Below are 27,273 nucleotides of genomic sequence, written 5' to 3'. Positions count from 1 at the left end.
CTAAGTGGGCTCACAGATTTTGAAAATGTATAACCCATGTGTAAGCTTTTAAATTTGGTGATCAATTTTTTAAATTTTATTAAGAGTAATAAGAAACCATAACAAAAGTAACCTTTAAAAGAAACCCTATGATGTACTTTACTTTCTCTAATACTTAGACTATCTAATTAACTTGGAAGAACACCTGGCCATACAAAATAGCTCATAAAATACAAAAAATAAGGAGACAGGGGATTTCTTCTGTTTCTACCTAGCTTCATTTTCATGCTATGTCTGTGCAAGTTCTGATTTACTCAATATATAGATATAAATTGTAAAGGTTTGGCCAAGAACATTTTGGTTCAAGACTTGTAAACTGAAGAACGTTTCAAAACACACCATGTTCCTTATTAGGCAACTTAAGATCTGTTATCTTGGCTTATGGGAACTGATCTAAATAGCATCATAATAGTAAACGTTGAAAATCACAGGCCTGGGGCCCCCCGAACTCAACTCTATGCTTTGGACGAGGTTGCAAACTTCCAATATAAAATATAGTTTACCATTAGGAGGAAATGTTTGATCTGTAAAGCTTACAAAATTACTTTGTTTATCATAGCAGATGAAAGCAAAAAGGAATAATTTTAAGCTCAAAACAAAACTGTTTATATGACAGTCTTTACTGCTTCATGATTCTAAGCATTTAAGACAGATTCGAGCAATTAACAGCATAAACTTTCATTACATAGTTCTATTATATACGTTTATGCGACTTAGCTGTTCATCTGTTATTTAAGTGATTTGCTCATTACAATAGTAGGGTAAAGATAATTTGCTGATGTTGTCAAAAATGTTAAGCATTTCAGTCTCAACAGATCTTGGATCCCCACGTTTGTTTAATGCACTTTATTTACTTAAGTCATGTCAAATAGAGTATTGCTTCTTCCTTCTGAATTTAGAAAACGTAACATTTTAAGCACATGTCTGGTAATAGACATATCAAAACTTCAGTACTGCTTATTTTAGTGATGCGGATACAATTTAGGATCATTGTTCTTCGATATTAAGTTTCAAAGATCTAACAATGAACTGCAAAAGTTCTTTTACAGTTAAAGACAAAAAATATATATTTTTTTTACATATTAACAGAGCTAGATTCATTACCTCAACTTTGGTCTGATTAGGTACACAAAAATAACTGAAAAATATTTTCACTGGCACCTATGGAGACTGTCAGTTGAACAAAAGCACAACTTTGAAAATATCTACTATATTTTCCTTGTAATAATAATAATAATAACAATAGTGAGGCATACTAAGTCACATCGAAATCCAACATAAATTAGAAGGCTAGCTTATTTGAATACTAGGGCAGGAAAAATAATGGGCCTGATTTATAGCATTATCTTACATATGTTTTTAAAAATGCTTATCTACTCCAGCCCTGGCCGGGTTACAGGTTCGATTCCCTGGTCAGGGCACATACCTAGGTTGGTTGTTTGATCCCTGCTCAGGTGTGTACGGAAGGCAACTGATAGATGTTTCTCTCTCACATTGATGTCTCTCTCTCTCTCTCCCCCGCCTTCCTCTCTCTCTAAAATCAATAAACATATCCTCAGGTGAGGATTTAAAAAAATGCTTATCTTCTCTAAAGATCAGGACTAGTATTGCAGGCCAAGCCTCAATAATATATTCTTATCCTTATATAATCTTGAAAAAATAGGTATATCTGCCTCTGTGCGTTTATGAGGGTGTGCATGTGTGAAAAGGATATTGAGCTAGGCAAGTCTGTGTTTAAAACCTAATTCAATACTAGCTGCCTTGAGAACAAGTTCTTTAACAACGCTGAATCTCAGTTTCCTCATCTATGAAATGAGCATGGTGGCCCATGCTCATTTCATAGATGGATCTTGTGAGAATTCTAAAAATACAATACAAATAAGGTGCATAGCATACCTCTTGGCATACTAAGAAGCATTTAATTCTGTCAGTGTCATGCCCATCTGCACCCTATTGTTCAATCTAACATCTTGCAAATAGGCACAGGGGAGATCGGGCAAAAAAGAATGATCGATATCCAAAATCCAGTTCCAAGCCTTAGAGAGCATTCAAAGGTCACATGCACATGCAAAAGCATTTGTATGCACAAATATCAACACATAAATCCCGATATTCTATTACGCAATACAAATTACAGAAAAACATAGTAATGAAACCAATGTTATTCCAATAAAGGATTTGCAGAGCCATAGAGAATTAGCAAATCACAATTTGTTTTTTTAGAACAGCAAATAAAGGCACAGAAACTCCTTAACATGAGCCTCAGTTTTCTTTGGCTGTATATTTCTAAGGGGTTTCTATCTCCAAAAGTCCATGATTCTAACATAATGGATTTAACACCACTTTACTTATTTTTAATCTAGTAAACTACCCTGCTCTTTACAAAAAGCCATACAACCGTTATGATTGTACTATAATAGCAAGGCTGTTCTAAAACATGTGCACACACGTGTGCACACACGTGTGCACACACACAATTAAATAACTCTATTCAACAAACACCTTTAAGGTGACACCAATTTTTCTTCATGCCATAACCATGAATTGAAACTGGTGTAAATCAATTCAGGATGCTGACCATTTGAATTTTCTCTGCGGTACAGTACTGCACATTGGATTCATTTTTTTTTCTCTCTGAATTTACTAAATTGATATGTTGTTTTGGTGTCATGTGGGTGAAGGTTAACTAACTTGTATGAACATCAAATGTTTTTCCTCTTTCAAAAATGACCATGACAGAGATGTGGTGTGTTTTACTACTGCTCTTAATTGTTCAAACACCATTTATTTGGCAATCCTTAACAAATGCTGAACACTTAAGTAAAACTAAACAGTTTCAGGGGGAAAAGCTCAACTTTTAAACTAAGGGAGGAAGATGTAGTATCCGTCACAGACCAACTGTAAATACATGCAACAGATGTGGCCAGGGTTGTTCCTGAGTATAGGTAATTTTAGTGGTCCAACTTTAAAACTACTTTTTAAAAAGATCCTAAAGTTAGCATGTTTATCTCTTGCTTATAAAAGACTCAAAGGTAACCAAATAAACAGTATTTTTGTTATATTAGAAAATTAAGCCCCTGTTAACCAATAAATTACAGACTCCAGAAGCATTTTTTTTTTCTTTTGGTAACTTTGCCATCCTACGTTTTAATGAGAATAATTTTCCAATTATCCAGGCATGTGGATACTTTAGTTTGTTTTAAGATCAATGATATAACGGATATTAAATCCCTTTGTATAAGTTACCATATGGGTTACAACTATTCCTTAAAAATAATTCCAGAGCCCACCAATCTCCCTGTTAAGGTCATCGTGGCTCTGAACTATCATGGCTGAATTGTTTTAGTGCTCTCTGTTGAACACCTGCAAACATCAAACAAAAACTGCTGGTCCTTTCCTGGGTTGACAAAAGCCTTTCATGTGAAAAATGCTCCCTGGGAATGTCAGGCTGTAGCTCAGGTTACATTCCATTCTCCCTAGCAGCCTCCCCATTTCTTAAGGTGGTAGAGAAAACCATGTTTGTGAAATGAAAGATTAAAGGGAGTAGGCCACACTTTATTTTCATTCTCACGTTGCAAATCACGATGGAGCATCCTACATTAATGGAATCAAAAGCTACTGGGAACTTTAAGCATGAAATATTACCATGCCTCACTGAAAAAATATAGCTGCATTTTCAAATATGAACAGTTTACTTATAGCTTGGATCTTTTTTTCCTGGACCCAAGATGCAAAGCTACCCATGAAAGTGACATCTGAGTATACTCAGGACAATGGATATGAACCTGAAGTAAACTTAGAAAATTATTTCTCTGTCCAAAGTTACCCAGTTCATCCTTCTGGTTAAAGGCCAGTTTTCCTAATGTTTTAATTTGTTATGCTTTAAAAAGACTTTATCATGGTGGATAAATTATTTCTATTGGGTGGAAAGATAAGCCATTTACTTCAGTAATAGCCCTGCGTTCAAATATGTCTTGAATAGATGAGAAAAACCAACACTCCGATCGGTCCCCTGTATATTATAGTCACCATTGTACTGCACTGGACGAATACCCTGCATTTTCAACCCAGCAGCCCAAACAAAATAGCCACGACATTTTTAACCTGTACAAGTCGACATTTGAGTCTGAAAACTACACCTGTGGTACAATGTAACTTAAATTCCAACACCTTAAAAATAATCACAGCATCTTCATTAGAAATACCATAATGTCTCACTAAGAATGAAGTCTCTGTCTGGGTTCCTGTGTGCATGTATGTGTAAGTGTACACACACACACAAACACACACAGAGTTGTCTTAAGAATTATGTAAGTTTCAATGTATGATCATTTACCAAAATGTATTAATACATATTCATACTTATCCAGCCTGTTATCCCTGTGAACACTTAAACATCATAGCAAGGACTCGATCTCAATGTGCACATAGAAATTTCATGCTTCTGGATCGCCTCACATTATGAAGCCCTACCTAAACTGACCTACTTCAGTTACTCCAAATGTGTCAGTTTTTAAAAGGTGTAAAATAGCATTTTGTACTGACTTTGAAAACAGTCTATCTCTATACCTTTCTGATACAATCTACTTCTAGATTTAAACTAAATACACATTTTTCTTAAGTGAAATCATGAAGAAAATTACTGTCAGAGATAAAAGTTAACTAATATTTAGATAATGTCTAACATGAAAAAATTAATTTGTCTATAAGAGACACTTGTATTCATCTTTTCTTCCAAGTTATATAAAGAATAAAATACAGAAATTTCCAAGATATAATACCAATACAAAAAAAAATTAAGTCCCTAAATGGAAAATACAACAGGGTCCAGGGCAGTAAAATGCAAACCTATGGTCAATAGTACTTTAATCAAAGTGGACCCAAAAAAACAAAAGATAAAATATAACAAAGGAGGCATCTCATATTTTATAAATCAAGTTATAGAGTCAAAAATTCCCTTAGACTTATGGGGGCCAGAGGAAGGAGCAAGAACTTACTTGGAAATGAGCAACTTTTAGAAGCCATTCATTTTATAAAAACACACCAATTACAAAAATCATAAAGGTGAACAGATTTCTCATTACTATGAAAATTAAGAGATGTGAAATTATATTCAGTAGTTAAGAGACAATTCCACTAGTATCACAGCTAAAAAATGTCAACATTTACCAGTCTGACTTAAGAAGAGCGCTGTCTAATGCACTGTTATGTAGCACTGCCAGAACTGAAATACTGCAGCTGTTTAACCAGCATAAATGGATTTAAGCCCTGAACCTAAAGAAGAGCAGGCAACAATGTACGCCTCCTCCTGATATGAAATCCAACTGACAAAATATCAAATACATTTTAAATAAGTATATATTCAGTTTTCACTTTTAATAAGAGACCTGCAGAGAGTTCCCTATTAAAACTCCTCCTTAGATGCAGATAATCAATGCGCACCCAGTTTCCTTTGTGAATAGCGCTAACGTCTTGTTTAAGCATCACCCAAAGACCTTTCATTTAGAAAATGAGAGGTTCTTCCCAATTTGCAACTTTAAACACAGCAAAAATTCATTGCACACATAATACATATGTGTGGGGAAAGAAACAGCTAAAGCATCAGAAAAGATATTTTAAATATAAATGAATTCATATTTAGCTCTCAGCTTAGCAAGAGGCTCTCTATTTACAGTTACGGTTTACTACACAGCACTCCTCTGCAAAATTAAAGACTCATTTCTTTAAAAGGGTTAATTATACATAGTACCTAATAAAGCTGATATTATTTACAAGGGATTTTCCCTTTTTATGAAAGTTACATTTTTCCCCTCTATTTTCAAATAGGGAACATTAATTTATTTCCCTCATTTTAACACTGGCCTTATCTTCATGTTTGATTACAACTGTATTAGAAAATTGCTTTTAAATTAAGTGATGGAATTCTGAGACAGTTTCCTTGATTAAAAAAAAAAGACCTAATTTTAATTTTGCAAAAGATGACATTTTGTGTAAGTTATGTCACTGATGGATAATGAAATAACCGTATCATTACAGGCTAAAATTTCAATGACTTTTTCAGAACATTTCAACAGAGCCAAAAATATAAATGAGTGAACAAACAGCAAAGAACATTTAACTGCATTTTTTTTTTTTTTAATTTACATACTTGAGCCAGTAAAATGTCCACTCGCCAAAGAAGTTGGTCCATTTTTCCCACTGCTCACGGGAGGTGAAAACATCTAAAAGAAACAAAGAAATATTACTGTTGAAAAGAAGACATTTGTTCCTTCAGAGTTCGTCAAAGATCTTTCATATGCTCACTATATAACTTAGAGTTTGTGCTAAGGGCTCATTTTAGTAAAATACATCACCATCCAACTTAAAACTAAAACAGGCACAACATTGGCAATCACCCCCCTCTGCCCCCATTACCACTCCTCTCTTTTTCCTCAGGTTCACTAGATTGCCAGCACTAGGCTGTACTACCACATTTTAAACAAACACAGTCCCCATAATGTTATCAAGATTCAGTTTGGAGGACAGCAGCCTCCCTAGAAAATACTAGTTTTACAAAGGAGAAGAAAAAAAGTTGTTTGTTTTATATTGAAAACCTTGGCCATAAACGTGGCAATGTCCATTTCCATCCCGTATAGGATTTGTCTGTTACATGTGAACCCAAATAAAAATAAAAGTGCCACCTGCGCTAAATTCTCATTTCGTCTCTAACATGAGAGCAATTTGAAGCAAGACTCTCTCTCTCTCCCTCTCCCTCTCGCTCTCTCTCTTTCACTCCCTCTCTCTCCAGCATTTATTTCGACCCTAATTGGTTTCCCTCTTCTTCCACGTATCTGGTGGATAATGCGCACCTTCCCTGGGTCAGAGCCTGCAAAAAGCAAAGGAACGAATGGAGAAAGTGCAGCAAGCAGAAAGGGGCTACAGAGCTGCCTAGAGCTACGTTTCCTGGCAAAACTTCCGAAAGCCATTTCTCCAAAAGAAGGTCTAGAGCAGCAGCGGCGGCAGCAGTGGCGGCGGCGGCAGCAGCAGCATGAAAGAGCCCCACTCACAAGGTGGTTTGAATTCTATTTATGTGTTTTGTGGATTCTTTTTATTTTGCTTTGCAAATACATCTTACACCAAACTCGTCTGACGTTGAAAAGCAATTCATCCCCCTGACGGGTGAGCCTTGGTTTGGGAAAGGGAAGCAAAGGGATGGAGAAGTACCAAGCACAGCTGTAAAGCTCCACAAGTGTGTAAGTTCTTCTTTGTACTGACCTCATAACTACGAAATTCAGGACGACAGCATAAGGGGTTCTAAAGGACGTATGCTCAGTACACACATGAGTATTCAGGATCCCGGGAAAGGAAGGAACTAGGTAACTGCAGGTCCTTCTAATCCACAGCATCATCAGTTTAAAACTTTAAGAGACAACTGGGTCTCCTATCTTCTCTTTTCCATTTCCAGAAAAAAATAAATAAATAAATAAAATGAGTAGTGCGCAAAGGATTAGTACTCTCAGTGTTCAGAAAAGGCCAAGTTTTAGGGGTGATTTGCCCTTTTACGGGTGTTTGTTTTTTCTTTCCATTGAGGTGAGATTAAATTATTCTGGGGGGGGGAGTATGGAATTCAAGGCAAGTTATTAGACTGAAAAAAAGCCTGAATGGTCCATCACACCCAAAAATTGTAGTTAAAACTTATCAAAAACATCTTCATTTTACCAAGAATTCAGCCAATTAAAAATTATTTCTGTCTTTTAGATTACTATTGGTTTCTAGCTAAGTGTTTGGGTTTTTTGTTTTGTTTTGTTTTCACAGCTGTTGTTAGTTTCCACCGTTCTTTCTTACCGCACTGAAATCCAGTAAATCACTCAGCTCTTTGTCCGTCCCTAAGGCAGCCATTCGCTGTTGGTGATGCATTTTAGCAAAATCACACAAACCTAGAAACATGGAAATAACCGCAATCAGAAAACCCAGTCCCAATCCTTGGAGAAAACACAATCGGATTTTTGGAGACTGGGGGGATTGGGGGTGGGGCTGTGGGGGCAGTGGGATTAAGGTGGGAAGGAGGGAGGGATGGGAGAGTTGTTTTGTTTTGCTTTTTTTAAAAGATGGAATAGGAAGCAATAGCAAAAAAAAAAAGCGATATTGATACTGTATTTCCAAAGAGACGATCAAAACTGCTAACATCCACTATAAAACCAAATCCGGGAAGAAGAAAAAAAAAAGCCGCTCTTCAGCGCATCATTTTATGCAACAGGAGGTAGAGCGAGAAATGAATGGATCATAGAGAAAAGAGAAACTACTGAGAACGATCCGGTCTCAACTTTCCCCCCACCCTCCATCCCACCCCCTCACACACACTCACACATGCACACACTCACATACACCACTCCCCTCAGCATTTCAAAGTAGCTATAAAGAAATTAAAGATGAGCGTCTCTGGAGTGAAAACACGTCCAAAGGGGGAGGGGTGACAGGGTCGGAGGAAGGGGGGGAGCAGAGTGGAGGGTCGGGTCCTGTAATTGTCCAGCACCCTAATTTGTGAAAGAAAGGACTGTAAAAATTAAAGTCAGGCCCTTGGCAAAGTCATCCGTCCCTCCAAGTGGCACTGCTGGGGAGGGGGGGCGGGGGGGCCGAGATGAAGGGGAGGGAAGAGGCGCGGGAGGGGAAGGGGTGTCTCTTCTGGGAGCGCCGGGAGCCAGGAGCCCGCGGCACCGCAGGCGCGGAGCCGCGTGCGGGGCCGCCCAGCCCGGGCCGGGGCCGGAGCCGGAGCCGGAGCCGGAGCCGGAGCCGGAGCCGGAGCCGGAGCCCGAGCCCGCGCCCGAGCCGGAGCCCGAGCCCCGCGCCGCCCGGCGCATCAGCCCCGCCGAGCCCGCCGGCGCCGGCGCCGGTACCTACCGCCCGCGCGCGAGAAGGGGCTCTGGGTGCACCGCCGGCGCCGAGGCGGCGTTCATGTCTAACCACTGCCTCCACCACCACCTCCTCCTCCTGCGCCCGCGCCCGCTCCTGCTCCTTCCCCGCCGCCGCCGCCGCCGCCGCCACTACCGATCCGCAGACACACAGCCAAGATCCCTGACTCTTAACACCAACTCTCTTCTCCGGGGAGGGGAGGGGACGAGGGAAGGGGGGAGGGGGAAACACGCCGAGGCGCACGGAATTGCAAGTTCAGCAAAGAAATGGGTGGGGGGGCTCCGGCGGGGAGACGCAGCTCACTCGGGTCGGGCTGCCTGGGATGCACCCCCCTCCCGGAAAAAAATCTCAACACCTCCCCCGCCTCCCAAAAAATACAAACGAAAATTCATCGAGCACCTCATTTTCCCTCAGATCGTCAGTTACAATCTGAAGACTGAACAGTTCAGTTTTTGCCGGGTTCAACCTTCGGAGGCACTTTGAAATTTATTCGAGTTTACATCTCCTCACTTCTTTCTTTCTCTGACTCTCGTTCCCTCTCCCTCACACATCTCCACACGGCAAAGCAAGTTTATACTAGGCTGCAAATACACGTGATGCAAAAAGACTTTGCCAAGACGAACAATATTTTTCTTTTCCGTATATAAACCAAGCCACATTTTGCTGGGGAGATTTTCATTTCAGTAGTTTTGCGTTGGGGGCGAAACCTTAATTGCATACTTTCTTTCCCCTCCCTTTTAAGCCACAGGATAGTATAGCTACAAACTTCGCCAAAAAGAAAAGAAAAAAAAAAAAGGCAATTTTTGAGGGTGGATGTTGTTTTGTTTTTACACTTGTGAGTTCCTAGGCACGCTAAGTCCCCGTTCGCCAGCACTGTAAGTTTGTAATTCAACATTTACCATTCATTACAGGCCCTGCATACTCTTAAAACATACTTTTTTACATCACTTTTTAGGATAAAAATTAAGCTTCATAATTCTATCGTTTCATAATAACAAGCGTGCTTTATCCAGTATATGCAACACTAGCGATTTTAACGTGTGTTAAAATACATTCTACAAACCCCTTTATTACTATATGTGCGAGTACATACACAACATGCACACATTTTTTTTCCCATTGGCAATTATTTAATAGGTTTCTTTTGTTTTAATAAAACATTGGGATCGACATTTTAAAAATTAAATTCAATTACAAACAGTTTACTCTGACAGCAAATTGTAACGTTACCTTAAATGGCCACAAATATGCTCACAATATTCCAAGGAAAGTGACTTTAAAAGAGAAACAAAAATCTTCTGCAAGTACTTAGTATCTCACATGTGTATCCCCCAAAAAAGTATTTTAACTGGTACTCAGTTCTGCTCCAGGGATATCCACAGAATACAAGATTATGCACCTGGCTGTGGTTTTTGCATTTTCCACCATAAAACTGCAACAAAATTCCCTCCCCCCAAAAAGAAATCATTAAAAAAAAAAAATCCAACAACTTTTTCTTATTGTTTATAAAAAATCAATACAGGATAGTTATAATTTTTCCTCAAACAAATCTTGTTGGTGGTTTTTTTTTTTTCTTCTCCTCTTATAAAGTCTTAAACTTGTTCCAAGTTTAGAGGTGTCTCATCATCATCAACCTCCTCCTCATCATCATCACCATTGACTCCCCCGTGGAGTCACATTGATAATAATAGGTTTCCCTGAAAGATACATTGTAATCCATTCACATCCGGGCATTGCGGGCTTATAAAGAGAAGGCGCTGCGGCCGCGGCTGCTCCTCCAGACAATGACTAGGGAGGGGCGGGGCGGGAGCGGGGTGACCATAGAGTGGTAAACAGAGAGCCTAGAGAGGCGCTCAAGATGGCGGCTAGTGCGGGCCACGCCTCCTCCGGAACTGGGGGCGGGTGTCGCGCTTGGGGCCAAAATGCAAGGACTCCCGAGGCTGGGGCCGTTAGCAGGCCCCGTGTTTTCTGCGTACTACTTCTTGTTCCCCTTCCTTCGCCTTCCCTGTATACTCAAAAGTGAAGTTTCTAAGAATTAAACACAGACGTCCACCAGGGAGTCAGCTCCCCTGGCTCACCCTGAGGGAGGCTCAGCACAGGCCTCGCCCGCCCCACCAACGGAAAGCCGAGCCGGGTTCTCCCCGTGTGAAACTCCACCTCTTAGGGAGGCTTGGAAAAAGCCTCCTGGAGAAAGTCCCCTGAGCCAAGCTGTAGCTCCTGGGCTGAAGAGGGACGCGGGTCCTCTCCTCCTGCACCACCCACACAGCCTTTTCTAGGCCCCTGGAAAAGTCAGAACTTTGCAGATCTGGAAAGCCTCCGCTTGGAAAAGACCCCCGAGAAGACCTTCATTTACTGCTTTGTGGACGCAAATTGAGTTTGTACATGAACCACTACTGAATCAGCTGCTCCTCCTTGCCAGACAATTACCGTCGAGAGCCTGTTTTCTAGTCTATAAAATGCAAATAACAATGCCCACTTTAAGAATGTCTAAGAATTAAAAGAATAAAGTTAAAGATGGAACCACCACTAAAATCATTCCTTTACATCTGTAATTCCTTGCTAAACCAACTGATAGTGCTAATCTAGTCCATGGGATTTTAAATGGAGGTTTTTCTATTCCAGAAGTTTAGCTTTCGGTCCTCCCACCAGAGAAAAGCAAGTAATGATAATGATAGGTCACACTTCTATAGTGGGTTTACAACGCGCCAAACACCGTTCTAAGAATTTCACAAATATTGGCTGTTTTAATCTTGAGAAGGACTGTACGGAGTACGTGTTACTACTGTATTTTACATCTAGAAAATAAGAAGCAAGTAACTATGAACCTTGAGAAAGAATATACCTGCCAGGACGGACTTCTTATAATTAACTTGGCCCGAAATCTCTAGCAGCAGTTGCCCACAGAGGCCTCTCACACATTCTGCATGTCAGGGAAAGCCACACACTGACGCGATAGCCTCCTTCCTGCACTGTGCTCCCGCAGGGTGGGCCCAGCCTTATAAAGGACTTCCCGGTATCCTGTTTCAACCAATGGGCTGAGAGATGCCCCATCCAATCAGAATCATAGTTGTACCTTCATTTGCATTTTATTGACCAATCAGAGCAGCACCTGAGGAACAATTAGAGTGCCTATTCTAACCAATCAGACTCAAATTTGGATTCCTTATTAGCTTAAAAACGACCAATCAGGGACTAGTGTAGGGACTTTCTGTGTAAAAAGTGGGCTCCCTTTGTTTCCATGTAGTGCGCTTTTGGTTTCCTCCAGAAGCTGTGTTTCCCTAGTTTGCAAACTGTCCTTTTGAATAAAGTTTCTTGACTTTCTGCACCCCAGATTGGAGATCTGTTGGCATTAAATTGGTGGCAGCGACCTTTCTTGACGTAATGTTGAGCAGCTTGACGCAGGGCAAGTTTAATAAGTAGGAAAAACTTACCTAAATTACACAGTTTTATATTAATAGAGCTCACCTTTGAAGCCAGGCCATCTATGATCAGAGTCAACATCCAGCCATATCCCTATACTACCTGGCAGCAAGAATGTCCTAATCTCCATTTTTCTGATACAGTTTTGTGGCAGTGATAGAGTTGATTAATTTTAAAGATCTTTTGTTTATATGTGCGTTTTTTAGAGAACTAGAATTAGGGCTTTTATACTTTGTTTCCTGTCTATTCACACATTGGGAAGATTCCTGTCGTCTGTTTTCATTCCATGTTCTCATCTTAAAATAATATTTTTACATTTAGACACTACTTTATGCTGCATTATCAATCAAAAGCATAATTTCTGATTCTCAAAGCCTCTACAGGATGTACTGAGATGATGTAATAAAAAGAATCACAAATGTTTGTTTAGGAGAAATATTCCACTGGATCTACCTCTTTAATCAGCTCTGTGACCTAAGGCTTGATGTCAGTGTCTTTTACAGTAAAATGCAGAGGCTAGATAAAATAATCCCATAAAAGTCCTTCTACTTTCTAGATTTTAAAATCCCCCCTCCCCCTGAATTTCAAGGGGAAATAAATGGTCTATCCAGAAATCAAGGATAGAATCATGTCTGGGACCTAAACGCACCCAACTGATGGCTAGTGCTTTTTTTTTTCTTTTTTTTTTTCTTTCTTTTTCCTTTTTTTTTTTAACTACACCCTACAATCAGAAAACCATGAAACTACCCTTCCTGTTTTAAAGCAAGGAGCAAATTTGGATTGTTTTCTTCCCCCTGAATTATCAGAAAAATAGGTATACTTGTAAAAATTGGAGTCACCCTAGAAAAAAAAGTTAATGGAATCCTATGAAACTTAGATATAAAAAGGAAAATGCAGTAGATATGTTTGGGGGTACCTGCTCCACCTATAGACTCCCTTCCCTAGAAACCTGTCCATAAATCCTGATATACAGGTAGAACTTGATGCGGGTGCCACATGAGTCCCAGCCCCACCAAGGCCCAGCTGATTGAACCACAGGAACTAATACAGTCTGTGATGGATCTGGCATGTTGGAGTCATCTGACCAGAGCTGGTGTCAGGAAGCCAATCCATGTGAGACCCATGGTTATGGAGAAACAAGAACCATGAATAAGCAGAGGACACTGCTCTTCAGATAAAACAGAATGGTTTTGGAAGTTCCCAGGAAAGCAGACAATTTAGTCGTAGGAAGAAATGTCTAGGGATACTTTTAATTTATTTTTATTTTTTATTTTTTATTTTTAGAGAGGGAGGTAGGGAGAGAGAGAGAGAGAGAAGCATCAATTTGTTGTTCTACTTATTTATGCATTCATAGTTGCTTCTTATATATGCCCTGACCAGGGATCAAACTTGCAACCTTGATATATCAGGATGATGTTCTAACCAACTGAGCTACCAAGCTAGGGCTATGGATACTTTTCCAATTACTGTAAGGACCACCTTGCCTCTTGTCCATCAGGTAGCTGATTCCTTCTGTGCTCTCCTTGTCTAAATGAGCTAACCTGAGTACTTTTCTGATCCTTAAAACTAAGGTGTTTAACTAGAAAAAAAGATGCTTTAGATTTCAACATTTCAAAACAATCCTTAATATTAAAAATAAAAATAAAAATAATCAGTGACCATACTCAAGTGGTTAAAAATTTTGTTCCACTCCTACATGGTAGAGATCCTATTCAATTAAGTGTTCACATATAGTCAGGACAGTAGTACAAGTGTCATTCCCTTTTCTACTGAATTATGACCTTGGGCAAGTTTAACATTTTGTGAGATGTAAAATAATTAAATTGTCTTCAATACTTTATGTGACTGGTTAAAATCAAATGAGATAGTGGAGGTGAAAGGACTGAAAGTGACAAATTCCGACCAGATGTAAGGTATCATTATTACATAAGCTGAGTTGGTGCCTAAAGACAACATTTCTTTCATCAGAGTGTGGAAGAAGTGACAAATATTGAAACCCAGTGAGTCATAGAAAAGAACAGACATTGAAGGGTACTTGGACCAAACCCTTCATTTTAGTTGAAGATGTCAAGGCTCCAGTGGGATGTCTTGTCCAAGGTCACATCACTAATGAGCTACAGAGCCAGAAGTAGCCCTCCAGTAACTGAGTGCCAGTCCAGAATGCCATACCATTCTCCTTCAAATTTCGTTCAGTTTGCTCTCCCCCAATCCTGGCCATGTTAAAATAAATAAGCAGAGAAAACCACAAACAAACCGAAAAAAAAAAAAAAATCAGGTATTCGATGATCTAATGAAATTTGTCCAAAAATTCAACAAATAATTTTTGAGTGTCTACCATATGTCGGCTGCTAATCTCTCAAGACCTGAGGAAAAAAGTAGGCAAAGAAATCAAAATGATATAAATGTCAAGGGCAGTCTTGATCGAATGAGGAAGTTACAGTGAGCACGATATAGGCTGGGAAGATGTGTGGAAGAGGGAGGGCTATCCCAGCATGTTTTTAAGTTGATAGATAAAAGGGCATAGCCATCCAGGACCCCAAATGCAAGCCTCACACATACTGAACACTGAGTCAGAAAAGCAGCTGGAAGCACACAGGGGGAGGCATCCAGTCAGTGTGTGCGTGAAAGAAGTTCAGAGCTTCAATTCACAAAAGCTTCCACGTACCTCAGGGCCTTTGCATTGGCTGGTCCCGTGATTCTTTCCCTGGCTGTTCCCACAGCTGTCTCCTTGTTATCCTCCTGGCCTCACCTAAACATCACCTCCTCCTAGAGACCGTCTTAGCCATCCTCTCTAAAGTAAGCACCCATCTTCATATTCTCTCATCAGTTTCATATCCTTAATCGCACCTTTCCCAACTGAGTTACTTTTGTTAATATATTTGGTTTTTATTGCCTGTTTCACCCATCAGAGGGTAGACTACCTAGTGCAGGGACTACATGAATCTTGTTCCCCCACACCTAATGCAGTGCTTGGCGTGTCTCAAATATTCTATAACTATTTGTTAAATAAGAGAATGAAGGACTTGTCTTCTTCCTTAAGATTCACTCTTCCACCGAAGAGTACATCTTTTAGACGTTTACAAACCGGTTTCTCTCAAAGTTCCATTTTTAGCTTGGTTCATTGCTGGTGAATAGTGCTGGTGAATATTCAGTTTGAGTTGCAACAGGCCAGTGGCCCCTTATCACCTGAATCCTAGACACTTAAAATAGAACAAGGATAATTGCCTTAATTTACCAAACTATGGGGACAGCCTTTTCATTATAATGAATGCAATAAAAGATGCTGTCATTGGACTGCTTCATTGTGCTATAACTTTACAGATGAGGAAACTGAGGCTTGTCTTGGGGCACAGCAACTTTCCTGAGGTCACACAACTACTACATGACTGAGCTGAGACTTAAACACAGGTAGACCATGCTCCTGCTCACAGCTCAGTGACATGTGTGATGGCTGCAGGTCACAGCCAACTGTGGAAAAGATCTGCAGATGTTGAATGTTTAACCCAGCAACACATAAGGAGCATGAGATCACCAGGGTACACAGTGCTCCATCCATGACATCTTCATTTCTTTTCTGGGACTCTATCCCTGCTCTATGTTCCCAATTTGCAAGTCCCTCAAAAAAATGACAAAACCCTTAGAATAGAACACTCGAGCTATACCAGAGCAAAGTTTTATGATTAGAAGAAAGCCTTCTAGAAGGCTGGCATTAAATCTTTTGTCTTCTTAAATTAACAAAACTTTGTGGACACTAAAATTGAAAGATTGTCAGTTCTATTTTTTCCCCCCCTCGTTGCCAAACATCTAAAAATAAAGTCACAATTCTTGCTTTCCTGGAATTGCGATTCAATCCACTGTCTTTCCTGTGCACCTTGTACAAGAACTTATGCATGGACCCCACTGTTGTGCCTTTGGTGTGTTACATTCTCTGTTTCAGTACGTGGTCCCTTTATAAAGGTCTTTGTATCCTAATGACTAGGCACACTGCTTGGCACCTAAGGGACTGTTTAAGGAACTGAATTATTCTTCCAAAAATGACCCAGAAAATCAAGCCACTTTGGAAATAAAGTTATATGACAACAGATTGGTGTTTAAAATAACAAACCTTCCTATTGGGCCTGGGCATATAACAGAGCAGAATTATGATTTTAGCTACTTTTAGATGTTTGGAGGATTTTTTGAAAAGGAAAGGTAAAAAAATTAAAGCACATATTTAATGTCTGTGGAATTAGACCCAAAAGAAGACCCAAAAGATTAGTGCCAGCCTTCTAGAAGGCTTCCTCCTAATCAGAAAACTGGATTCTCTGTCACAGTTTGCGTGGGAGTTGAGTAAGGGTGGCGTCATTTTTTGAGAGACTTGTGAGTTGGGAGACTAGGGCAGAGATAGAGTTGCAGAGAATAAAGATGTTGTGTAGAACACTTTGTACCCTGGTGATCTCATGCTCCCTGTGTGTTGCAAGGTTAAAAGTTCAACATGCGCAGATCTTTACTGAAGTTAGCTGTGACCTACAGCCATGCACATGTCACTGAGCCCTGAGCAGAAGCATGTCCTACCTGTGTTTAAGTCCCAGCTCAGCCATGGAGTAGCTACGCGATCTTGCTCAATCGGCCCTACCCTCATCTATAAAATGAGTATAATAATCTGTCATAGAATTTTTATTACAGATTAAATATAGCAATATTAGCAAAAAGCGCCTGGCAGAGGGCTCAGCCAATGACTGTAACCTAGCAATGATGATATATACTCGCAAGTGTTATATTTCTCAAATTGCAGTTCTCAACTCTCTATTGTCATGGAATTGATTCATTGGGTTATGATCAATTTTTTGTTTGTTTAAAGTGAAGTAGAATAACAGAAAATGCCAACACGCGTTGCACAAATTAAGAGTAAGTGTCCTTTTACTAAAGCCTGTTTCGGGTGTATATGCATTAAATAGTATGTGCGTACGAAGTGGTCACAAGAAATATTTAAGGCCACTGATTTAGTCGACAGGCTTCATTGCTTTGCTAGCAACGGGACAGTATTCAAGAAGCATATTCTGGGGCCATAATGGGGAAGAGAAAAGAAAGCTAATCAGCTCATTCTATTTCTTTTCTTCTCAGACCTCATACTGTTTCAAAACCAGCAGACCAAAGGAAATGGTATGGATACAAAGATAAAAGGTTCAAAATAGACATAAAATGTAGAAAAGATAGAAGAAATTTTGGAAAACAACTCAAGAAACTGTCATGAATCCCAAGGTGCAATAAAACTAATTGAACTTAATATACTTAGTTTTTAAAATTCTTTAAAGCTGTTGGTTCCCCCACCCCAGGCCCGACTTACTTCTCCGACTTGAACTCCACCTCCTTCCCTAAAGGAAATTTCATCCTAACCACAGGACAGAGCTTTGTTGAGCGGTTTGTCCATGAAAAGCACTATGCAAGGTGAGGTGAGGAATCCAAGATGAAAAAACAAGGCCCCTGAGCGCCCAGCGTTTATGCCCTAGTGGGTAGGCCAGACATGCATAAACCCCCTGACCCCTGACAGACTGACTGATCGGAGAGCTATCAAGAGGTAAAATCAAGCCACGAGACTGTTGCACAATGAGTAATTCTCAGCTGGAGAAATCTAAGACGGCTTCTTAGAAGAGCTCAGGCTAGAGCTGTATCTGGAAAGAGAAGGGTGTCGCCATAAGCTGGTAGAGAGGACGTTCTGGGCTGAAGTGCTACATCTGGCAAAGGCTGGATGGCTAGAGAGTAAGGCTCTGTTAGGGTGGGCTCACAAGGGGCATTAAAGGGCTGAAGTGTTAAAACTCAGTTGGCAAATTTGGACCCACTGGCCTTTATGCCTACTGCATGGAACCATTAGGATTGTGCCCGCAGCAGCAGCGACCAGCTATGCCTGAGGTCATGTAGGAAGCAATATGGGGAATAATGAAGCTATTGCACTTCTCTCAACCCGTGATTATGAGTGGGAAGCAGGGCTGTGCTATGGCTGTGGAAACTAGAATCATTCAAGAGATGCTCTAGGTTATGCGTAAAGCTATTTGGATTACAAAGCAATAGGAAAATTCATTCCAACTGGCTTAAAAAATAAAGGGCTTGCAAATCCAAAAAGTCTAGAGCCATCAATTAGGTCTTCAGCTTCATTTCTCCGCATTACTCTCAGCTCAGCCCAACTTTATATGTCAGACTAATTCCTCATGTTCCCCAGCATGGCTACCACCAGCCCAGCCAGGCGTGGCTCAGCGGTTGAGCATCGACCTGGGATCCAAGAGATCGCAGTTCAGTTCCTGGCCTGGCCGGGTTGTGGGCTCAGTCCCCAGTCGGGGGCGTGCAGGAGGCAGCCGATCAATGACTCTCTCATCATTGATGTTTCTATCTCTCTCTCTTTCCTCTCCCTTCTCTCTCTAAAATCAATAAAGATATATTTAAAATAAATAAATAAATGGCTACCACCAGAAACTGAAACTGTATAAGCTTTTTTGTTTGCCTACCAGAGGAGATAGCTGCTGGTTCCACTTAAGCCTGGACACTAAAGCCTCAGCTGAGCTCTAAGTGTGTTCCCTTAGGGAGACACCCACTTTTGATCTAAACCATGCAATGACTGGTTTATGCTGATCCCTAAGTAATTGTGTTGATCAGGCTAAAACCAGTTAAAGCTCACTCTTGGAGTGGAAGCAAAGCCAATGCTCCCGAACGCACAAGTATATAAACTGGGGGGAAGGGAAGATGGATGTTGGAGAGACAAGCACAAGGTTTGCCAAGCTCCTGGACACCTGTGCCACTCTGCATCTAACCTCATCTTCGCTCTTGCTTGAACGGCCTTTCTCGTGAAGTGCCCTTGAGCAATTCCTAGCTTGCTATCAAATCCAGCTCAATTCTTACCACCCCTTTAAAGTCTGCTCTGACTTCCTGAGCTTTCCCATCACTCCCTCCTCTGAACAAACTCACTTACTTAAAAAAAAAAAAACTGTTTTTAAAAAATTGCAGTACAACATACATAAAGAATAAAAATCTACAGCTTGATCAATTTTTACCCATATATATATATACATATATATATATGTATATATATATATATATTATATATATATATATATAAAATCAGTGTAACCATCCTCCACAGCAAGATATAGGACATTTCCAGCAACCCAGAAGGCCACCTCCTCCCCCTTCACAGTCCATTCCCGTGCTCTTTGATGTCTATCGTCAGAGATTAGTTTTGCCTATTCTTGAAACTGGAATCATCTTGTATGTATATTCATGTGCATCTGGCTTCTTTGACTTATCATTACATCTATAAGATTCCTCCACATGGTTGAGTGTAGAAGCAGGATATTTTTTGTATTGCTATATAGTATTCCATTGTAAAGATATACAATTTATTCATTCACTGCCGCACCCCACGCCCCAACAAAAAAATTAGTTCTTCCAAATTTTGGCTGCTATGAGTAAAGCTGCTTTGAAATTTTCATACATGCCTTTTGGTGGATCTATGCCCTCATTTATCATGAGTATGTACTAGGATATCCTATCATATGCCTAGAATTGCTGGGTCACGGGCAGGCCCACTTTCCTTCCGGCAGACACTGCCAGACAGTTTTCCAAAGTGGTTTCACCAACTTGAACTTGCAGCAGGTCAGCCCTTAACATAAACTATTGTCGTTTATACGTCTACATGTTCGTATTGCCTCGTCAATTAGGCTGTAAACGCCCAGGAGGCAGAGACTGTGTTAGAGCTCGTCACTGTTCCAATGCCTAACTTTTGCTCAGCAGAGGCACAATGATTCTGTCAATTTTCAACAATCCTCTAGCTCTGAAGCCACAACTTTTTAAAATTATATATTTATTGTAGTATAATTAATTACTAATCAATAATTTAATTAACAATGTTTTCCCATCTCACTTTTGTGTATAAATTTTTTTAAAAACCCTCATAACAGGTTCTTGAAGAGACAGTTGCACACCTATGTTTATTGCCGCAGTGTTCACGGCAGCCAGGAGGTGGGGGCAGCCTAAATGTCCATCGGAAGATGACATGGGTCAAGAACGTGTGGAATATACATACGGAGGAATAGTATTCAGCCTTGAGAAAAAAGGAAATCCTGCTACAACATGCATGAGCCATAGTTCATCATGCTAAGTAAAACAAGCCAGTCACAAAAAGGAAAATACTGCACGATTCCACTTATATGCCGTATCTAGAGCAGGCAAGTTTATAGAATCAGAAAGTAGAATGGTGGTTGCCAGGGCTGGGGGAGGGGAAGAAGGAATTCAGTCATTCAGTGGGAACAGAGTTTCACTTTTGCAGGATGAAAAGTTCTAAAGATCTATTGCACAACAATGTGAATGTCCCTAGCACTACTGTACACTTAAAAATGGTTAAAATGGGAAATTTTATGGTTTGTGTTTTTTAACACAAGAAAAAATGTTTTATTTTTAATTTTGGAATGCTGAGGTTAAATGTGAGTACACTATACCACAGTTTATATATTCACAAAAAAACAAAACAATATCGCCATTGTTTCTCTCAAGTCAGCATATTTTGGAGATCAAAATTTTATTGATTGAATTCTTTAACCTATTTTTAAATTTATTATTTACTTATTTATTAATCATCACCCAAGGATATGTTTTCCATTGATGTTATAGAAAGAGTGGAAGTGGGCAAAGGAGAGAGAGAAAGAGAGAAAGAGGGAGAGAGAGAGAGAGAAACATGGATGTGAGAGAGACACATCAATTGATTGCCTCCTGTACGCACCCCAACCCTGGGCCTGGGATCAAACCTGCTTTCTCTTCGTATGTGTGGTTTAGGATCTTTGTCTTTCTAGCTTGAAACCTGTGGATTCCACTAAAGAATTCCCAGATTGCAGTACATTATCAATACTCCCTTTACATGGGGTAATTTGTGTCTTCAACAATGTTGCTCACTTGACTGTTCTCCTTGACTGTACTTTCACCACTGCAAGAAATCTAGGAGCCTGATGACTTATCAGAGCTTTGCAAATGTTCATGAGCATCACAATAATCTGGGGGGCTTGTTAAAACTCATACTCCTGAGCTCCAATCTCAGAGGTTCTGATTCAGCAATTCTGGGGAGGGACAGGGACCCATGCAATGGTGTGTTGGAATCAGTTGCTTTGGCTCAGGCAAGGCGATTGTGCACATGCTTCCTAACTCCGCGTTAGGTGATGTCACTTAGATAGCTTGAAATCAGTCAGGTGGGAGCATTTATATTATTGAAATCAGCAAATGCTAAAAATCAGGACTCTCCTCTGATCTCACATCTACCTTCCAGAAAGCTAGATGCTAAATATTTACCAGCACGCCACTGGACACATGACTTTGCAAGCAGCCAGGTGATAAAACCTAATGATTTTCTAAGCCCTAAAACCATACTTTGAGTTGCATGTGTATGAGCACACACACATAAGCACACACACACAAAGATGGGTCCAGACTTTGGAACTAACATATTGAAATAGTTGCATTTATTTTGCAACTGCTAGAGTTTCAATGCATGGTAAGGTCAAGCCATTTATTGGGGTCAAAATATCTTGATCTATCTTTCCAATAATCTATTTATTGGAATATTAACATATTTGATTAATATATCTACACCTAATCTACATTCGCATTTATGTACCACTTTTCCAAGTTGTCTTCATACTCTGAGTACTTAGTCCAAGAGACCCATTTTGCTCCCACAAACCAGGCGGAGAGAGAACTGGCATGCCTAATTCTTTCCTGCTGGGATGTCCGTGACTTCCCTAGTGTCACTATGACAGCTGGTCCTGTGCGGTCTGATGGTGTTGTCCACAGCCACAGTGTGATGCTCTTGTTGGTAGGTTGTCTGAAGCAACCACAATCCTGCCTTACACGTAGGCTTCAATATTACCTACTTTTGTCCACACTCACATGTGTGACTTTGGGACAAAGATACTGGTCCCAATGGACTTCTGACCTAGCTACATCTGGGCCAGAAGTGGCCATTCCCATGTCCTGTTGGGTCACACTCTAAGCTTTGCCACCCAGCTAGGCTTTTCTTCCCTTGGGCAACATTCCTCTCTGGGACCATGGGTGTATATTTGTGCTGACCCACCTCAGACATGACGATGCTAACACAGCAGACAGAGAGGTTCTACAGATGTTACCCTGAGAAAGGAAGAGGCCAGTAAGATCCCTGTCCTCTCAGGGGCTCACTGAACCCCATTCAATTTGCCCACCTCTTTCCGGGTGACCAGTTGTGCTTACCAAGGCCTCTGGGGAGAAGTAACCTTTGATGGAACTTAAAAGGTTCTTCTATACCCTTCCCCTCGTACCAAACAGGCCTGGTGGTCTTATATTCCATTACTGAGAACAGTAAAAGAAAATCTGCTTCAAAGTGGCCTTCTGTGCCACCTACTCCTAAAGCAAGAAGTGGATTATGGCCCTGGCTGGTGTGGCTCAGCTGGTTGGAGTGTCATCCTGTACAAGTCGCAGGCTTGATCCCCAGTACTGGAGGCAACTGATTTATGTTTCTCTCTCTTCCTCTCCCTCTCCCTTCCTCTCTCTCTAAAATCAATTTAAAAATATTTTATTTTTAAAAAAGAAGTGGACTATAATATTCTCTAATAAAAAACAAAACAAAACAAAACAAATTCTTCCTCACCAGGCAACCTATAATTCCCAAATCTAGTCATCAGGGGATTTTAAATATAAATGGGTCAGTGCTATAATTATTGCTCTCTGAATTTCTTTTCTATTTTCACTTAACAGGATTTCACGCCATGTTTTACATCACTATACATAAGTTCACCTGATTTGTGTTAACACTTACATAATATAGGAAATATGTAGCACTATCACACTTTCTACGGGCCAGGCACATCTTAAAATAGTTCTCAGGACTACCCTATGAGGGTACTATGTACACTACCATTTTATAGTTGAGTAAACTGAGGTACAGAGACATTAAGTAACTCACTCACGATCATGCAGTTGATAGGTGTGCAGGGCCGGATGGGGACCCAGGCTGCCTGGCTCTGGTTACGCTGTGCCTCCCCACAGCTTTTTTAGCCATTCCTTTACTGTTCCAGTTTTTAATCTTTGTTGGCAACCCGTGCTGACTAGCACATTCTTGGATGCCTCTCCTGCCTCACAGTGATGTGTATTTGGGGAATTAAAAATAACTGCTATAGTAGCTTACCTCAACATTAAACTGATTATTAGATAGATGACTCTCCTTTAAAAAATGCTTTGTATTCCAAATCTCAATAAAAACGCTTTTTGGGTTATCAGTGGCTTTGGCAAATCTACATTAAATCCACGGGCCATTACCATCGATAATTGAGAACTCACACACATGTTAATCAATCATTATTCCTGCCTTCCATCTCTCCTGCATGGTTCTAGGTGTTGTCTATCTCATTGTGAGAATTGGAAAAACACAGTGAAATTTTATCAGAAAAATATAATTGTGGATACAGAGTTCCATAAGGTTGGAAAGGTGGGCCCGGGAGGGAAGGGGTGGAAATTATGCTGAAAGCTTTTCCACTGTCACCTGCAGTCATTTCACACATAGCAACCTTTCCTTGTCTACTAAAGGTATACTTTCCACCCTTTCCAGGAGCTCAGGAACAAGAGAAGCAACAATGAACATAATATAAAATGTAATAGGCTCTCCTTCCCTATTCAATTCAAGATGAGAACTTTCTACTTTTAGATAATAGAAGAAAGACTGGTTAAGAATCATAAACCTGGATTCAGTTCTTACCATCTGTGTGATCCTAGATCAGGCTTTCTTAACCTTAGTACTATTTATATGTTGGTCCGGCTAATTCTCTGACGTGAAAGACTCTCCTGTGCATTGTAGGATGCTTGGCAGCATTCCTGTTCTCTACCCACCAGCTGCCAATAGCAGTCTCCTTCCTCCAAACCCCTTTTTGTAGCAATCAAAAGGTCGCCAGGCGTTCCCAACTGTTCCCTGGAGAGCAAAGTCACCCTGATTGAGAACCACTGCTCTAGACAGACCTCTGAATTTCTTGGAACCACAGTTTCTCCATCTATAAAAACGAGGATCATTTTACTTACTTAATGGAGTTGTCGTAAAGAGCTAATATAGTCACACGCAGTTTGTAAGTTACGAATTGTTACTGAAGCATTGTTAGGTATTGCTATTGTTATTTATTGTTTAGCTCATGCTGTTTTTGAGAGTGCTATACATGATCTGAGATGTATTGTAATGCAGTATCAATTCCAGAATATATTTCTTTGCATATTTTTAAGAGGGACTATTACAATAGTTATAACCGAAGGAATAGGCAGGTATGAACTATTCACTATTGTCAATAAATTCCTAATTTAGATTATTCCATTTCATAACCGCAGGCTGCACTCCTGCTGCTAGTCAAGCCATTTTGGAAAGGCCTGCTGTCAGTCCTAAAGGAGCGTAGGCAAACATGCCTAAGACCAGAAAAAAACACCACCAGGAAAGTACCTTACCGTCACGAGGCCAGGAGGTCACTTCGAAGCCCAGCATAGGAAATAATTCCTCCCAGGGAGAAAGCAATTTATTTGACTCCTGGGTTGTACAGCTGTATGGTCTTCTTACAGTGCGCATCACTCAGAAGCTCAAATTGTCATGACTGATGTTCATGTCATCAATGTCATGTCATTGGAGCCCCGCAGGGTGAGATGTCATGTCATCGGGACCCCTAAGCTGCCGAAGGGTAGACTGCTTGTGTGATTCTTCCCGTGTCTGTCAATAGCGCATACATAGTACAGGTCCTTGCACAGGGCCGGCACTGGACACATTTTTACTGAGTTATTGGATAATTACTATTTTTGCTGGATCTTAACAATAGTTTTCTAAAAAGCACTAGATACAAAAACCCTGCACATAATTATTAAGGGAAGGTTTAAATTCTGCCAACTCGTCAATTTATTTCAAGCAGATCCTTCCCCTTTTCTGCCCTGATTCTAACCCCACCCCAGAATTCTTGGAGAAATAGCTCTAATATGTGTGAAGGTCATATACTGGGAAGCCTTCAGGGAGGGGAGGGGCAAATTTCCTTCCTCTCCTCATCTTCCTCTTTTTCATCCCTCTGGCGTGGGTAAGACCGGCCTTGCTGAGTCTTCTGCTGGGAGGTTAACAAAGGGTTAAGAAAGGCCTGTTAGAGGCCTGCTTGGAGCTGGCGCTGGTCCAGGTTTTAAGAGCAGACAAAGAGAGTCTTTGCTTTCAGAGTATTGCCCACCCAGCCTGGGCAGGGTAAAAAATTCAGGGATTCAGGAAGGGGAGCAGAGTGGCAGGGCACATGGCATGACATAATCTCACTGGGAAAGAGATCAGGGACATCCCAGCATCTCCAGGAACCGGCAGATGAAGAACCTACTTCCACAAAGGACCTGCAGTGACCTCAGGGGCAGGGAGCCCCATTCTGCCACCTTGGAGAGTAGCGAGCGTGTGGTTACGGGAGGGTTGGCGGTCATTATAATGGCTGCCATTCAGCGATGGCCTACTATGTGCTGGGGCTCTTGTAGTTATTAGAAATTTTAAGCTTCACGGGCCTGAGGTGACTTTGTAAAATCTTCGCTCCAAACAACAGATAATATCTATAACTTGAGCAGGGTAAATATTTCTTAAGGGAAAAAAAAATCTAGAAATAAACCAAGAATCCAGACTCGATCCTGATTAAAATCATATTTATTCAGTGATGATTGTTCTTCTGGTGGATGGATGAAAATTGAAATACTAGATAATATTTGTCTACTGTAACAATTAGGTTGAATTAATTCATAGTGTTCACACAGTAACATTGTTTGCATATACTCCTATTGCTAGGAAAGCGCTACCTAATTCATTTTTCACACATCGAAATTCAGTAAATTGATATAATTATATTATCCTCCTTAGAAATGCTGATGGGGTCTGGTGTGCATATCTCCGAGGGAAGGGGGAATGCGAACAGTGGGTGACATCATGGACCATATGTTCAACAGTAGCTACAGCTCTGGAGGTACAATGGGCAGAGGTGACAGTAATATTTATCCAAATCTCTTTGTTGTTAGGGAATGTGATGAATTTTAAATTCATATTTTATTCATTTTCCAAGTTATGTATTTTCTTTAAAAAATTCATGGACATACTAGAATCTATTCCCCTCCTCCAAGAAAACCTGTAAACCAACAGAAATATTTTCGACTGTCTGAGAGGACCTGACAAAATATCTGACAAAAATGCGTTGTTCTTGAAGGTCAGTGGGTCACATGGTCAGTTAAATCTGATACAGAATTTTATGACAATTTTCCCAACAAATTATAAGAAAACTGTTGTGTATAAGGTTTAGTGGGGATCTTTCCCATGTTACAGGGCCAGTGGATTTGAAAATATGGCTGTTTCTACTGTTAACCCTGACACAGGCTGCGTTTCTTCTGCAAATCTGGTCCCCAAAGAATCAACAGGACAATTCCAGCAGATATCCCCCTGAGACTAAACAAAATTTTGGAATTAGGTGCTTTGAGTCCTAATCATAGGTCTGTCAAAGAACTTTATATGCCACTGTTCACAAGTTCCATTTTCTGGTTTTTAGGAAATTGAGATAGATTAGCACATAATCTCAGCACCAAATTAATAACAAAAAGGTTGTTGCTGGTACCAAAATGCTAGCATCCTATCAATAGTGATTATCATGGTCATTTAACATGTGCTAATTCAATTTAAGGAATGAACTCAAGGAAAGAACACTCTGAAAGTTTTTCGATATGAATTACTACGCAGAATGCATAATGCCGTATTCGAAGGTGTGGACTATGTATATATTTGTTGTTTTCACTAGACAAATACTGTTTTCTGCCCAGCTTTGCATTCAAGTGGTAATTCCTAACACCTGCAAACAAATGTGCTCAGCACTGCTAATGCTGATAAAAACTACAAATCTGTCTTCTTCACTGTTGATCCGA

At 40.4% G+C, this 27,273-nt stretch overlaps 1 protein-coding gene across 19 annotated transcripts in view; it reads right to left on the bottom strand.

Moving 5' to 3' along the window:
• The window catches only part of TCF4 (transcription factor 4), a 331,234-nt gene extending 320,516 nt beyond the window's left edge, over positions 1-10,718 (bottom strand). For 10 of the 19 annotated variants that reach the window (XM_081150303.1, XM_081150283.1, XM_081150284.1 and 7 more), the window contains exons 1-3: positions 8,917-9,118; positions 7,864-7,955; positions 6,188-6,260 (exon numbers count right to left, since the gene is read on the bottom strand). In XM_081150303.1, coding sequence (XP_081006429.1) covers positions 6,188-6,260; positions 7,864-7,935 — 145 coding nt within the window. In that variant the 5' untranslated portion in view covers positions 7,936-7,955; positions 8,917-9,118. Of the gene's footprint in view, positions 1-6,187; positions 6,261-6,632; positions 6,804-7,863; positions 7,956-8,916; positions 9,119-10,158 lie in introns of those variants that run through there. The other 9 variants (XM_081150304.1, XM_081150294.1, XM_081150309.1 and 6 more) reach the window with 4 other exon arrangements.
• Positions 10,719-27,273: the final 16,555 nt, after the last annotated feature.

The sequence above is a fragment of the Miniopterus schreibersii genome (genome assembly GCF_964146895.1).
Source record: "Miniopterus schreibersii genome assembly, chromosome: 10".
Classification (NCBI taxonomy): Eukaryota; Metazoa; Chordata; class Mammalia; order Chiroptera; family Miniopteridae; genus Miniopterus; species Miniopterus schreibersii.
The sequence above is the reverse complement of the archived record's forward strand: the minus strand, read 5'-3'. Positions and strand labels throughout refer to the sequence as shown.